Below are 16,650 nucleotides of genomic sequence, written 5' to 3'. Positions count from 1 at the left end.
AGACCCCTTGACTTTTTCCACATTTTGTTATTTTACAGCCTTATTATAACATTGATAAAATATATTTTCTTCCTCATCAATCTACACACACTACCCAATGACATATCGAAAACAGGCTTTTAGAATTGTTTGCAAATGTATTAAAATAGAACAACAGAATACCTTCTATAAATATTCAGACCCTTTGCTATGAGACTCAAAATTGAGCTCTGGTGCATCCGGTTTCCATTGAGCATCCTTGCGATGTTACACCAACTTGACTAGAGTCCACCTGTGGTAAATTCAATTGTTGGACATGATTTGGAAAGTCGCACACCTGTCTATATAAGGTCCCACAGTTGACAGTGCATGTCAGATAAAAAGAAACGAGCTATGAGGTCAAAGGAATTGCCCATAGAGCTCCCAGACAGAATTGTGTCAAGGCACAGATCTGGAGAAGGCTACTTAAACATTTCTGCAGCATTGAAGGTCCCTGAGAACACAGTGGCCTCCATGCTTCCTAAATGGAAGAAGTTTGGAACAACCAAGACTCTTTATAGAAGGAAAAGAAGCCAACAAGTGCTTAGCATATGTGGGAACTCCTTCAAGACTGTTGAACGCATTCCAGGTGACTACTTCATGAAGCTGGTTGAGAGAATGCTAAGAGTGTGCAAAGCTGCCATCAAGGCAAAGGGTGGCTACTTTGAAGAATCTCAAATATATTTTGATTTGATTAACACTTAAAAAAAATATATATATATAATTTTCTTTTAGTTACTACATGATTCCATATGTGTGTTCCCCCCCCCCCCTAGTTTTTATGTCTTCACTATTATTCTACAATGTAGTAAAAGTAAAGAAAACTCTTGAATGAGTAGGTGTGTCCAAACTTTTGACCGGTACTTTGATTGGTACTGTGTGTATTTATTTATTTATTTATTTATTTATTTATATATATATATATATATATATGAGATTGATTAATGGCTGCCCAACCAGTGCCAAGATGAGGGCAGATTTCTCAATTTCTGCATACAATTGAGTGTGTATTGACTTATTAATGAACTGTTACTGTAAATGTTTAGCTGACTGATATATCCCAGCTATCTAGCTAACCATGGGTAATCTTATTAAATGATGCTATACAGCCCAAACAGTGTATATATTGCTAGACTAGAGATATGCCCTAGCTTATAGTTTGTTAGTGAGTTGCAGATCTAACTAGCTGGAATGAAGCAAAGGTGTGAATAGTAGCCATGTAAATGTAGCCTTGCACTGTTTACAGTAGGTCCTCAGCTAGCCAGACCTGTCTGATCGGGTGCCATGGGTGTGTCCAGCATACACCTGTGTGTGTGTGTGTGTGTGTGTGTGTGTGTGTGTGTGTATCAAAGGAATTAAACATCCAACCAATGCCTCAAGTGTAGTGCTGTAGGTTCACCACACACCTGGAGGTTGTGGGGTCCTGTCCAGACAACCCCTAGACACTTGTAGAAATATGAGAGAATTGAACCGGTTTAAGCAATACTGCCAAAATTGCACCAAGCCTGGACCTCTCACCATGTCACCACCTATCAATTCCTCTGGGTAGTAGACTAGGGGTTGTTTCTGGACAGGCAGTGGATATTCTGTTAGCTCAGTAATTCATTGTCTGGCACTGTCCCCAAAACATAGCTGTCAAATACTTGCTTCCTCTGTCCTCAATTGCATTTCCTTGATTCATTGCATCCTCTCTCCTCATCCTTCTCAAAACCCATTTGGATAAGAAGGTCAGAGGTCCCTCCCCCTCTCGCCTTCTTATCCAATGGGTTTTGAGAAGTGAGGAATGAAGGAAATGAAATTGAGATTCTCCCCTTGTTTCCTCCAATCCTCAACTCTCTCAAAGCACATTTGGGGGAGAGGAGTGAAGGTTTCTCCCCTCAGGCTCCAATGCACTTTTTAAGGAGAGGCAAGGAGTACAGAAAGCAAGAATGTGATGTCTAGTTTACACGCAAACACACACTGCTTGAAGAGTTGACTGATTTTATGTTTTGGCATTCAGGTCCAACAAGTCACTTTCTGGCCACTTCATGAGCAGACATGTATGGGAAATTTTTGTTTAAATCAAGAGATGCTGTCAAAGGTATTGAATTCAAATGGATGTACCCTTCCATTAGGCTGGAATTCCCCCTAATGCAGGCAGTAGACCCCATTGGCCTTGACATGGGGGGGGGGGCTGGCTGGCATCAAAGGTTAGGCCAGAGTAGTCAACCCCACATCTCCAGTACTGTCCCAATGATTACTTTTCCCTCCGGGTGTCATAAATCCTCAATGTTGAGGTGTTCCAGGTGCATGATGGGCCGTGGTGTCTTACATTTTGGTTGCAATAAACATTAATCACTTGCTAGAGTCCTGCAAGACCTGATTGACACCTGAAAGGCAAACTGAGAAACAGCCCATCTCTCCACAACAGCCACATAACCTGGCTGGGCCTCATGTTATTACAGTCATGACCGTTCACATCTGTCAGCCCTTGACAAATAGTCCAACACTCGTAAGATATGCAGCCTTTCGTTCAGGCATGCTGGTTATTTACGTTGCTGATAGCACCATGTCTGCACCAAGTCCACAGGCAGTAGTGTGAGTCTGACTGCAGCTCTTACTTCTGGCCCACAGGTCAACGGGGGCAGCAAAGCCGAGCTGGCTGCCCTGCAGCCTGGTGATGTCATCCTGGAGATCAATGGAGAGAACACAGTGGACATGCTCAATGTGGAGGCCCAGAACAAGATCAAAAACTCCAAGACTCAACTGCAGCTGCTGGTGGAGAGGTAGGGTTCACTACATTGCACAGCTCAGGAGCATAATGTATCCTCATGTACGGTATCTAAGAGTGTCAAGATGTTTTCATATCTTGGCGTAGATTTACATTTTTGCCATTTAGTAGACTCTTATCCAGAGCCTTTCTCAAGGGAATATTGACAGATTTGTCACCAAGTTTGCTTGGGGATTCGAACCAGTGACCTTTTTGCTACTGGCCCAACGCTCTTAATTGCTAGGCTAGCTGCCTAGATTATTTTTATTCTGTAGGAAGTCCTTACATTAACAGCTTGGCCATGGAAACACTCATCCAAACATCAGATGGGGTCACCACAACGTGGCATCGAGACCACATCTGTGCCTTCTGGTCAGCTTAGATCTGCTGATTGCTTGTATATGTGCCAGTTCCACAGTCGCCACATCCTCTTTCCCAGTTTCCACTTGTCTGCTGTTTTTGTTTTTTAATGTCTTAAGATGTCCCAGCTCTCTCTCCCTACAAAGGACCAGTGGTTTCATTCTGGGGGAATACCAGAATGGGTCAGAATTATGTTGCCAAAATGTACTGTCTGTTACATTTTCCATGTTAATAAACTTTGTTTGGATGTTAGCTGAGACCTTGTTAGGGTGGCAGAGAATTGGCTCCACATTGGACCTTTTCCTGTGTAGTGAGACCATTCTTGGCTGGTGTTTTGATTATGGCTCAGTCTGTTTTTTTTCCTGTCTCTCTCTCTCTCTCCCACCAACTTCTACCTACCTACACTACTGTTCAAAAGTTTGGGGTCACTTAGAAATGTCCTGGTTTTTTAAATAATGTTTTTTTTGTCCATAAAAATATAAAATTCATCAAATACAGTGTAGACACTGTTAATGTTGTAAATGACTATTGTAGCTGGAAACGGCTGATTTTTGTTTTATGGAATATCTACATTGGTGTACAGAGGCCCATTATCAGCAACCATCACTCCTGTGTTCCAATTGTACGTTGTATTATCTAATCCAAGTTTATCATTTTTAAAAGGCTTATTGATCATTAGAAAACCCTTTTCCCTCAAGTCCTCAATTGGCAGCTTCATTAAAGAGTACCCGCAAAACACCAGTCTCAACGTGAAGAGGCGAGACTCTGGGATGCTGGCCTTCAATGCAGAGTTGCAAAGAAAAAGCCATTTCTCAGACTGGCCAATAAAAAAAAAGATTAAGATGGGTAAAGGAACACCGACACTGGACAGAGGAACTCTGCCTAGAAGGCCATCCCAGAGTCGCCTGTTGACATTGAGACTGGTGTTTTGCAGGTACTATTTAATGACGCTGCCAGTTAAGGACTTGTGAGGCTTCTGTTTATCAAACTAGACATTATAATGTACTTGTCCTCTTGCTCAGTTCTGCACCGGGCCCTCACTCCTTTCTATTCTGGTTAGAGCCAGTTTGCGCTGTTCTGTGAAGGGAGTAGTACACAGCGTTGTACGAGATCTTCAGTTTCTTGCCAGGAATAACCTTTCATTTCTCAGAACACAAATGTGTCTTTGTTTCTGGCCATTTTGACCCTGTAATCGAACCCAGATACTCAACTAGTCTAAAGAAGGCCAGTTTCATTGCTTCTTTAATCAGAACAACAGTTTTCAGCTGTGCTAACATAATTGCAAAAGGGATTTCTAATGATCAATTAGCCTTTTTAAATTTTTATTATCAGCTTTGATTAGCTAACACAATGTGCCATTGGAACACAGGAGTGATGGTTGCTGACAATGGACCTATGTACGCCTATGTAGATATTCAATAAAAAAATCTGCTGTTTCCAGCTACAATAGTCATTTACAACATTAACAATGTCTATTCTGTATTTCTGATCAATTTGATATTTTAATGGACAAAAAAAGGACATTTCTAAGTGACCCCAAACTTTTGAACGTGTATTTTTTAAATGTATATCTCACACACCCCGTGAGATACAGACAGACGTGCACACACTTCCTCTTTGCGTGTCCTGGGCCCATGTGAGTGGATTTTTCCCTGCTGACCCCATTCCTCCTTCTGAGCCAGAAACAGCACACACACCGTGACTCGCTAGCTGCCCAGGACAATGGCACTCTGTAGCTCTGCCAGCCACTCTGACCCATCTGCTCCAAGTCCCACTGGTCTACTGGCAGAGGCAGACAGGATGGGCAAGGCGGTGAAGGGTGGTCTGCACGATCAAGGCCCTACCGTCTTTAGATGGTAGGGAGTACCATGTCTCTCTTACCCATCCTAGTCCAGCACCTCTCTAGCCACCTCTAATCAATTACAATATGTGGCCCCATATAGGGTCAACCTGCAGCATTATGCAATGTGTTGTTCTTAAAGGGAAGTTTACTCCCAGAAGGCATCATTCAAAGCACACACACACTGCAGTACAATGCCTGATAATCTGAAGTGTAAACCGAGAGGACCCTGGTAAATGGGTTTATAGCCCTGCTGAACACAGCAGCTGGGTTTGCCCATGGGCAGAGGTTGGCATCAGCCCACCCTTAGAATAGGAGTGTTGGTTAAGGGCGTGACTGTCTTAAACTGAGGAACTGCTCCATTGCAGATACACTTGCCAGTGTTCAACCCATCAAACAACCCGTTGTGCAATAACCAGACTTGTGGACTCTTTGATGTACTTCTTGATTTCAGTTTGAAATCTGCAGCTCAGTGGAGATTTTACTGTGATGCTCAATAGAAAATCACCAGCAGTATATTGTCATTTAGCCTCCATTGCCCTCAGCAGTCTCTTAATGAATCAATTGATCACTGTCCCTGTGTGCATGTCTTGTACCTCTGATCCTATTGGTCCTTGTAATGTGATGTTACTGAGCAACTGCAGATGGGCATCGGAAATTGTCTAACAGCTGTTCTATAGGCTACTATAGAGGCAGCCCTCATCATTTTTCTTTAAAAAAAGAATTGCGCCAAAGTCTCACGTCTGTGACTAGTTTTACAAGTGAGGTTATTTTATTTAACCAGGTAGGCCAGTTGAGAACAAGTTCTCATTTACAACTGCGACCTGAGCAAGCAAAGCAGTGCAACAAAAACAACAGTTACACATGGGATAAACAAACATGCAGTCCATAACAATAGAAAATTCTTTATACAGTGTGTGCAAATGAAGTTAGGAGGTAAGGCAATAAATAGGCTAATAGTGGTGAAGTAATTACAATTTAGCAATTTACACTGGAGTGATATATGTGCAGATGAGGATGTGCAAGTAGAAATACTGGTGTGCAAAAGAGCAGAAAAACATATGGGGATGAGGTACAGTTGAAGTCGGAAGTTTACATACACCAAATACATTTAAACTCAGTTTTTCACAATTCCTGACGTTTAATCCTAGTAAAAATTCCCTTTTTTAGGTCAGTTAGGATCACCACTTTATTTTAAGAATGTGAAATGTCAGAATAATAGTAGAGTGATTGATTTTATTTCAGCTTTTATTTCTTTCATCACATCCCCAGTGGGTCAGAAGTTTACATGCACTCAATTAGTATTTGGTAGCATTGCCTTAATTGTTTAACTTGGGTCAAATGTTTCGGGTATCCTTCCACAAGCTTCCCAACAATAAGTGGTTGTATTTTGGCCCATTCCTTCTGACCGAGCTGGTGTAACGGAGTCAGGTTTGTAGGCCTCCTTGCTCGCACACGCTTTTTCAGTTCTGCCCACAAATTTCTATAGGCCCGGTGCAGAACTGAGCAAGGTCAGGGCTTTGTGATGGCCACTCCAATACCTTGACTTTGTCGTCCTTAAGCCATTTTGCCACAACTTTGGAAGTATGCTTTGGGTTAATGTCCATTTGGAAGACCCATTTGGAGGTATGCTTGGGGTCATTGTCCATTTGGAAAACCCATTTGCTACCAAGCTTTAACTTCCTGACTGATGTTGCTTCAATATATCCACATTTTCTGTCCTCATGATGCTATCTATTTTGAAGTGCAACAGTCCCTCCTGCGGTAAAGCACCCCCACAACATGATGCTGCCACCATTGTTCTTCACGGTTGGGATGGTGTTCTTCAACTTGTAAGCCTCCACCTTTTTCTTTCAAACATAACGATGGTCATTATTGCCAAACAGTTCTATTTTTGTTTCATCAGACCAGAGGACATTTCTCCAAAAAGTACAGTCTTTGTCCCCATGTGCAGTTGCAAACCGTAGTCTGGCAGTACGCTCATCTCTAGGAGACAGAATGCGTCTCCATTCCGAGCGGTATGGCGGTTGCTTGGTCCCATGGTGTTTACACTTGGGAGCAATTTCCAATAGTACGCGAGTTTGAAGCAAAGAGGCACCGATTTGGAAGGTAGGCCTTGAAATACATCCACAGGTACACCTCCAATTGACTCAAATGATGTCAATTAGCCTATCAGATGCTTCTAAAGCCATGACATCATTTTCTGGAATTTTCCAAGCTGTTTAAAGGCCCAGTCAACTTAGTGCATGTGTTCTGACCCACTGGAATTATGATACAGTGAAATAATCTGTCTGTAAACAATTGTTGGACTTTGTCATACACAAAGTAGACGTCCTAACCGACTTGCCAAAACTATAGTTTGAACAAGAACTTTGGAGTGGTTGAAAAATGAGTTTTAATGACTCCAACCTAAGTGTATGTATTCTTCCGACTTCAACTGTAGGTAGTTGGTTGTATCGTCTATTTACAGATTCGCTGTGTACAGCTGCAGCGATCGATGCTTAAAGTTAGATACAAGTCTCCAACTTCAGTGATTTAAAAAAAATTATATATATATATTTTTTTGCTATTTGTTCCAGTCATTCACCTCAGAGATCTTGATGGAAAGGCGGCCAAAAAAGCTGTTGGCTTTGGGGATGACCAGTGAAATATACCTGCGTGCTACGGGTGGGTGTTGCTATGGTGACCAGTGAGCTGAGATTAGGCAGCGCTTTATGGGTGACCTGGAGCCAGTGGGTTTGGTGACGAATATGTAGCGAGGACCAGCCAACGAGAGCATACAGGTCGCAGTGGTTTGTAGTGTATGGGGCTTTGGTGACAAAATGGATGGCACTGTGATGGACTACATCCAGTTTGCTGAGTAGAGTGTTGGAGGCTATTTTGTAAATGACATCAACGAAGTCAGATAGGTGGGATAGTCAGTTTTACCACAGTATGTTTGGCAGCATGAGTGAAATGATGCTTTGTTGCGAAATAGGAAGCCAATTCTAGATTTAATTTTGGATTGGAGATGCTTAATGTGTGTCTGGAAGGAGAGTTTACAGTCTAGCCAGACACCTAGGTATTTGTAGTTGTCCACATTCTAAGTCAGAACCGTCCAGAGTAGTGGCATGCAATGGTCTATGTGAACAGTGTTCGAATGGAATTCAAGATGTCTATAAGACAAGACATTGGTATGTACTGTATATTAGTTCACTGGATTGTCGCCATTCTTCCTGTTTCCATTATTGTGAAGTTGAGAAGGCAGGCACAATAGACAGATAGGAGTCTATGGAAACTGAAGAATGCATGACAGGCAAACTACCAAGTCTCCTATATAACAAAGATCAACATACTGTTCCATTTTGGATCACAATACAAGTCCCTGTTCTGTGCAGGGATCAGATCTCTAGAGGTGAGACGATCATCTTCACCTCAGACAGCCACTGCTCTCAGCCCATGCTCATCCACCCATCTGCTGTACATGAGGCCTGTGGTAGAGGGCAAAGGTCATATTACATAAGGCCCAGCTGTTAACCTTGGATGCCTCTCATTGTCTGAAGGACATCAGTTAAATGTATCCTCGTCTCTCTCAACCACAGGATCTTTCTTCTGTGAACTGTTGGCATTCCAAGTGAACACAGGCATTTCCTTACAGGGAACTTATTTTGAACTCTAATTAACCATCCATTATGTCCCATTTTTAGCCTGTAAGTGTAATATCTTCCGACTGCTGTAGCATGAGGAGCCTGTTTTCCTATTTCAGCTGTTCCTCTGGTTGGATGTGTGCCTGCACATGTGGAGTATTCAGATACAGCCCAGACCCTGTTTCTGCTGTTAGAGGTGTGTTTCTGGGCGATTTACCACAGGCATCCAGGGTCTTCCTGTGTGCCTCATTACCCTGGGCTGAGGCTCAGCTGAGAGGAGAGGCAGGCAGCCCTACAGTGGGGGGTCACTAGTTGTTTACATTGGCTCGTACAGTCCCTACATATTTCCCTTCCGAACTCAATGATAGAACTGCGCATATGTTTTATTAAAGCGAGCACAGTGAAAGAGCTGGAAAGATGAGACTCTGCTAGGAGCGTCATGTTAAAGAGCATCAGAATCTTCAAAACAATTCTCTACTACCTGTCGACTGCAGGCATTTTTAATCAAAACGACATACCAGTGGTTGTACTGACAGCACTTTGGCATAGGGGAAACCAAAACAAGGTGTCTGATTCAAAGATCCGCTTTTGATTTTTGCAGCTGCGCACTTGCACATTGGTGCATACTTGCTGTTAGTCTTCAGTTTCGCACTCTGATCTCTTGTGACATATACGCACTTCGGAGGCGGTAATCAGATTTTCATACCCACATACCGTTTCTATACCATATCGGTGTATACGGTATTACAGGAAGTGCACACATGGGGCGCTATTTCAAAAAACATACAGTACCAGTCAAAAGTTTGGACACCTACTCATTCAAGGGTTTTAATTCATTTTTACATTGTAGAACAATAGTGAAGACATCAAAACTATGAAATGACACATGGAATCATGTAGTAACCAAAAAAGTGTTCAACAAATATTTTGAGATTCTTCAAAGTAGCCACCCTTTGCCTTGATGACAGCTTTGCACGCTCTTCGCAGTCTCTCAACCAGATACACCTGGAATGCTTTTCCAACAGTCTTGAAGGAGTTCCCACATGCTGAGCACTTGTTGACTGCTTTTCCTTCACACTGCGGTCCAACTCATCCCAAACCATCTCAATTGGGTTGAGGTCGGGTGATTGTGGAGGCCAGGTCATCTGATACAGCTCTCCATCACTCTCCTTCTTAGTCAAATAGCCCTTACACAGCCTGGAGGTGTGTTGGGTCATTGTCCTGTTGGCAAAAAAAATGTAGTCCCACTAAGCGCAAACGGGATGGGATGGTGTATCGCTGCAGAATGCTGTGGTACAGTAGCCATGCTGTGTGCTGTGAATTCTAAATAAATCACTGACTGTGTCACCAGCAAAGCACCATCACACCACCTCCATGCTTAACGGTGGGAACCACACATTCGGAGATCATCCGTTCACCTACTCTGCGTCTCACAAATACGCACGGTGGTTGGAACCAAAAATCTAAAAATTTGGACTCATCAGACCAAAGAACAGATTTCCACCGGTCTAGTGTCCATTGCTTGTGTTTCTTGGCCCAAGCAAGTCTCTTCTTATTGATGTCCTTTTAGTGGTTTCTTTGCAGCAATTCAACAATGAAGGCCTGATTCACACAGTCTCCTCTGAACAGTTGATGTTGATGTCTGTTACTTGAATTCTGAAGCATTTATTTGGGCTGCAATCTGAGGCTGTTAACTCTAATCAACTTATCCTCTGAACTATAGCCATTGACTTCTACTGTGCAAATATACTGTGCGTTATAGGCAAATAATGCACATTCTGGAACGCCCTTCAAGCCAATCAGAAACAAGTGTTCAACACCGCTGTCGGTATTTTGAAATACCCCGGTATATGGTATAAATGGTATATTGCCTAATATGCACGCAAGTACACACACACACAAGTCCTCCGGCGCTCACAAAATATCTGAAATGAACCTTTTGTGTAATTTATCTAACCACATCAAATCAGACCATTCTACTTAACATGTTGATGAATAATATGAGACATTACATTAGATGATGTTATCAGAGCTTCCAGTCTATCATTGTAGGGAATACTTTGACATGGCTCAAGTCATCTAACAGACCTGATTTAAATCATTAGTGTGAGAATTACTGTAGTTGACCTTGGGTCCATGTCTTTGAAGTAAAACTCATGTGGGGGTTTTGGCTTGTATCCTGTAATGCATTGACGTATGCAAGCTTCCTCACTCATTATCCTTTAACAACTAATTTTAAGCAATCATGGTTTTGGGTACTTGTTTAGGGCTTGACATGGGTGAATTATGTGGTACTGAAGACGGTGTTACTCTACTGGGCCAGTGTTGCACTCTCCTGGGATGTGGATACCATTCTCCTGATTTATTACAGGTTAGGTTGTGTGTGTGTGTGTGTGGTCCATTGATCTCCAGTGTCTTCCTACAGGCCTGAGCCCCCCAGCCCTGAACAGACCAATGGAACTACCACCCCAGAAAAGCTCACTGGACGCTTCCAGGTCAGTCAATCATGTCTTCTATCTCCTTATGCAGGGGCTTCTATCTTTGGTCTGCAAATTCCCTTTAGGACAGCTATCACCCTAAACCGTCTCACTGTAAAGTATTTCAACACTATCTGTGAATCAGTACTTTTGTTGCTGGGCATATGATGGATGTAAGGCCTATTAAAACGCCGTAGGCCATCACTTTATGACCCATCGAGACATTCTTTCCTACGGTGTTTATCCCACTATCTTCCAGTATCTGGTTACATCAGCAGCATATCTCTACATGATGAATCCTGTCCTAATGGTTTGTGTAATGGCTGATGCCCGAAAGCCATGTAGATGCTGTGTCTGCTTCATATTTACATATCACTTATCAATGATGTATTGGAGGTCCAGATGAGCCGGCAGCAGACATCCTCGTGTGACTGTAGAGATATTCCATAACTCTGTGGCCCTGGGACAGAGAAACATGGGAGAGTAACCAGAGAATGCTGTAAATCAGCAGAGGTTTCTGTTTTTAATATGGTAAGAGAACTACTGCTGGGTCTCCGTGGTAACAATGGCCGAATACGAGCCCATGCAGGGCACAAGGCTGAAGTCTTGGACCGAACACTCACTGTCATTATTTTCACATGGCGATATTACTTATCTGATTCCCACAAACCTGGTTTCACTTACCTCCGGATGTGCAGCTCTAACATGACTGTACATTATACCTCAACGTGTACTGAGTGTATTTCTGTCTTTTTGAAGACTTTTATGAAGCATATATCTCAGTACAGTGCCTACTTGTCAACAGCGTCTGAGCACCATCTAAAAGTTCAAGGAGACAAATGTTTTAGTTACAGTTGAAGTCGAAGTTTACATACACCTACGCCAAATACATTAAACTCAGTTTTTCACAATTCCTGACATTTAATCCTAGTAAAAATCTCCTGTCTTAGGTCAGTTAGGCTCACCACTTTATTTTAAGAATGTGAAATGTCAGAATAATAGTAGAGTGATTGATTTTATTTCAGCTTTTATTTATTTCATCACATTCCCAGTGGATCAGAAGTTTACATACACTCAATTAGTATATGGTAGCATTGCCTTCAACAATTTAAACTTTAAACTTCCACAAGCTTCCCACAATAAGTTGGGTGCATTTTGGCCCATTCCTCCTGACAGAGCTGGTGTAACTGAGTCAGGTTTGTAGGCCTCCTTGCTCACACATGCTTTTTCAGTTCTGCCCACACATTTTCTATAGGCTTGAGGTCAGGGCTTTGTTATGGCCACTCCAGTACCTTGACTGTTGTCGTCCTTAAGCCATTTTGCCACAACTTTGGAAGTATGCTTGGGGTCATTGTCCATTTAGAAGACCCATTTGCGACCAAGCTTTAACTTCCTGACTGCTGTCTTGAGATGTTGCTTCAATATATCCACATCATTTTCCATACTCATGATGCTGTCTATTTTGTGAAGTGCACCAGTCCCTCCTGCAGCAAAACACCCCCACAACATGATGCTGTCACCCCTGTGCTTCATGGTTGGGATGGTGTTCTTCGACTTGCAAGCCTCCCCCTTTTTCCTCCAAACGTAACGATGGTCATTATTGCCAAACAGTTCTATTTTTGTTTCATCAGACCAGAGGACATTTCTCCAAAAAGTATGATCTTTGTCCCCATGTGCAGTTGCAAACCGTAGTCTGGCTTTTTTATGGCGGTTTTGGAGCAGTGGCTTCTTCCTTGCTGAGCGGCCTTTCATGTTATGTTGACATAGGACTCGTTTTACTGTGGATATCAGGTACCTTTTGTACCCGTTTCCTCCCTCCAGCATCTTCACAAGATCCTTTGCTGTTGTTCTGGGATTGATTTGCACTTTTCGCACCAAGGTACGTTAATCTCTAGACAGAACTCATCTCCTTCCTGAGCAGTATGACGGCTGCGTGGTCCCATGGTGTTTAAACTTTCATACTATTGTTTGTACAGATGAACGTGGTAACTTCAGGCGTTGGGAAATTACTCCCAAGGATGAACCAGACTTGTGGAGGTCTACAATAATTTTTTCTGAGGTCTTGGCTGATTATCTTTTAATTTCCCCATGATGTCAAGCGAAGAGGCACAAGTTAGCTTCTAAAGCCATGACATTATTTTCTGGAATTTTCCAAGCTGTTTATAGGCACAGTCAACTTAGTGTAATGAAACTTCACGCACTGGAATTGTGATACAGTGAAATAATTTGTCTGTAAACAATTGTTGGAAAAATGACTTGTGTCATACACAAAGTAGATGTCCTAACCAACTTGCCAAAACTATAGCTTGTTAGAAATGTGTGGAGTGGTTGTAAAACGAGTTTTATACACTTAGGTTGGAGTGAATGTAAACATCCGACTTCAACTGTACATTGTGAATACATTTTTTTTTTTAAACATCCTTGCAATTAAAGTTATTTTAGGAATACGGATAAGCAGTTTCACATTTTTGTGTGTGGATTTTGTGTGTTTTGATTATGCGGACTGTGTCATGCCCTGTTCTGTTGTAGGAAGCGGTGCTGGTGAGTCGAGATGAGAACCAGAACTACAGAGAGTACTCCATCTCCAGCCCAGCCTCCCTGTCACCTGGACCCTACTCACCTGAGCCCCCTTCCAGCCCCGAGGGGAAAAGAGAGAGCACCAAGAGGTACACTACAGCATCCACCATCACGTCAAATGGACTTCCCTCTAAATCACCAGGACAATAATGCGTTGCATGAGTATGAAAAGTGGATAGATGGTGATAGGTTACAACTTTTATCCAGGTGTTTTAGTTAAAGGTCCACTGCAATCTTTTTTTACTTCAATATCAAATAATTTATGGGTAACAATTAATTTTTCTATTAAAATGGGCAAAAAGAAACCTATCGCTTCTTAGCGAAGAGTAATTTCTCAAGCACACATTTGCTAGGACTATCTGGGAGTAGTTTGAGTTGTGAGTGGAAAACTAGCTGTTATTGTCAGTGGTTTGGTACTCTCTTTTTGGTCTATTAACTAATTTAATACCTGGTGATGTCACCAGGCAGGCCAGAACTCCATCCCACCAAAATAGGCTGACATTTCAGGCGGTACTTTCAAACAGGTCTTACACTTAAAGGGTATTATCATAATTTTTATGTGGAAATGTGTATTTAGAAAAAATACAGGTAAATCCCGTTTTTGACTGTGCTGGGCCTTGAAGTTGGGGATGGTTGTAGGGTAGACTACTAGAGCATCCACTTACTGTAAGTGCTCCTTTGAGTCCTACACTGGACCAGAGGAAATTGGTACAATAGTAACTGGCAGAAAATGGAGCCATGGAATTGTGTGGTAGTAACAAAGGATGTGCACAGCATATCACATTCCACCCTGTTCATTGACGGCATCAATGGGCCAGGCCGTGGAACATTCGCTACTCTGCACTGCTCTGTCTGTAAAGCCTAGCTGCTATTCACCTGGATCATTTTGTAGGTCACAGTTCAAACCTTATATTGCCCCGGGTGAATTGAATGCCTGTCTAGTGCTGCGAAACTATGCTTATTTATTCCTGTCCTAGTAATCTGCAGAGCTAGTAAAAATATGATCCCATGACCTTGAACACACACATTTCATAAATTAATATGAACGGTAATGAGAAGTGTTTATTTATGATATTTTGTCAAGTATTTCCATTAAGACCATTATGGTTCTTTTCTATGAGATGGCACACACCATTATCAGTGTAATCTTTCTCTGCCGTTTCATAGCATCCAGCTGTGTTCGTGGTCTCCAGAAGAGAAGACGTCTAGTTACAAGCTGTCCAGACCACTGTCACAGGTAGGTCTTCCTCATACTCTCATTGCACAGGCCCTTTACTTCCTATGTGATTTCAACATGCGTAACCAATCAGTATAAACATAGACCTCCAAAGATTTGCACAACTTGACTATGTAAGTTTCCAAGGCCTTTACAGTGAGAAAGACAGGATGCAGACAGCATTTGATATTTTCATTGCCGGGGAACTGAAAGGTCACTTTTTTTTAAAGATCTGACATTAAGTTGGAACACAATCTGGAAGCGGTTTGTTTAAAGATCACTAAGGAGGAGAGTGATTTAGTTCTCCATAAAACAATAGACTTGACCTTTTTTAGTGGTCTACTATATGAAACTCATTAGTGTAATCTCCACTGGTTGTCTCATTTGCAGTAAATAAATTATGTGGTTGGGGTTATCTGCAGATTTCTGCTTGAATTCACTTCGCTTATTTACTGTTCCAGCAACAAGCGCGGAAGGTGTATGGAAAGAATTCAATAAGCTAGAGGACAGAGAATGTTGTGGGAAAATTCTTCATGAGATATTCCAGCTATGTCTTACAGCCCCAGTCCCAAGTATTGGTCCCACAGAAGACACACCATGGGAGATGACCGCAGGAAAAAAAAACATGCAGGACCCTAATGTCCGGGGGACAGGGAATGGAATTCCATTCATTTTCTAAGTTGTGTGAACATTACATGGTGTTAGATAAATACGGCCACTCTGGCCTGGAGAATGAAGATTTAAACTCTTCATCTAAGGAGCCGATGACTTGATCAGAGGCTAGTATAAAAGTCTTGTCTAATATGGAATATTTTCATGGTGAGGGTGGTCCCGCCAGCCAAGCAGCTCCTACTGTTCAGTGTATTTTAATGATCTCAGAGCTCGTAGCTGATAGATGTTACAGGTATGTATCATCAGTATCAAGCTGTCTATCAACACTCCTTTGGGGGCCTGGTCAATCATTTTCCTTTTTCGGGTTGTCTGTCCTGTTTCTAGAACAGGACGGTTGTCTGGAGGAGGGGAGGGTTGTCTGGAGGAGGGAGGGTTGTCTGGAGGTGGGGAGGGTGCCTGGTTGGATCTCTGTGCAGACAGACAGTTCATAAGGACACTGTTGTGTTATGAGATGTTCATTTTCTGTGGAGAGCTTTGAAGCTATGTACCTCAGGCAGACTGGAGTGGAGACTATTAGGAGCTGTGCTAGTTGGCTGAGACCTTTTATCAGCAGCTTTTTAGGAATGCACTGACTTACATGCTCCTCCATCATGCGTGGCTGTCTGGGATGACCATACATGTTTGTGGTATTTATGAAGGCAGGTGGGCCAAACGGGGGTTGTTATTTAAAAAAAACTTTTTCTGACATTTTGGAGATCAGCTCTCCCTTGTTCTTCATCTCAAGTTTTGGAATCCATATCCCCTCTCTCACTCCCTCTGGGAGCCATCACATTCCTTCTGTCTCACTCCACTGAACATGGTTTTTCTTTTTTCTCCTGTTTAACCCAATTCTTTAGGAGTCACACACTACTGTGTTTCTTTACTGAAGAGACATGAAATTCTAGAGGCCAGATGTTTAATTGTTTGTCAGACCTGTGCATCTAACACATGTTAACAGTATTGCTGGCCTCCCCTTGCTGTGGTTTAACAGGGCTGACCTACTGTCTAAAGACATTATCTTGGGAGCCCTCGGTCACCACTTCACTCACCACCTCCACTGCGGTTTTGCTGGAGCCTGTCTTGGAGAGCTCTCTCTGTCCTGTCCTCCTAAGCCTGAAAACGTTCAAATTACTGAG

The 16,650-nt window shown here is 42.5% G+C and overlaps 1 protein-coding gene across 5 annotated transcripts in view; it reads left to right on the top strand.

Annotated features, from left to right (window-relative positions):
• Nucleotides 1-16,650, top strand: part of LOC115140039 (PDZ and LIM domain protein 2-like) — a 61,411-nt gene that overhangs the window by 18,897 nt on the left and 25,864 nt on the right. For all 5 annotated transcript variants that reach the window (XM_029678064.2, XM_029678062.2, XM_029678065.2 and 2 more), the window contains 4 exons: nt 2,632-2,783; nt 11,019-11,088; nt 13,600-13,736; nt 14,815-14,884. In XM_029678064.2, the coding sequence (XP_029533924.1) occupies nt 2,632-2,783; nt 11,019-11,088; nt 13,600-13,736; nt 14,815-14,884 (429 nt within the window). The remainder of the gene's footprint in view (nt 1-2,631; nt 2,784-11,018; nt 11,089-13,599; nt 13,737-14,814; nt 14,885-16,650) is intronic.

Source organism: Oncorhynchus nerka, linkage group LG13 (assembly GCF_034236695.1).
Source record: "Oncorhynchus nerka isolate Pitt River linkage group LG13, Oner_Uvic_2.0, whole genome shotgun sequence".
In the NCBI taxonomy this organism is placed as follows: Eukaryota; Metazoa; Chordata; class Actinopteri; order Salmoniformes; family Salmonidae; genus Oncorhynchus; species Oncorhynchus nerka.
This window is presented reverse-complemented; position numbering and strand designations above follow the sequence as displayed.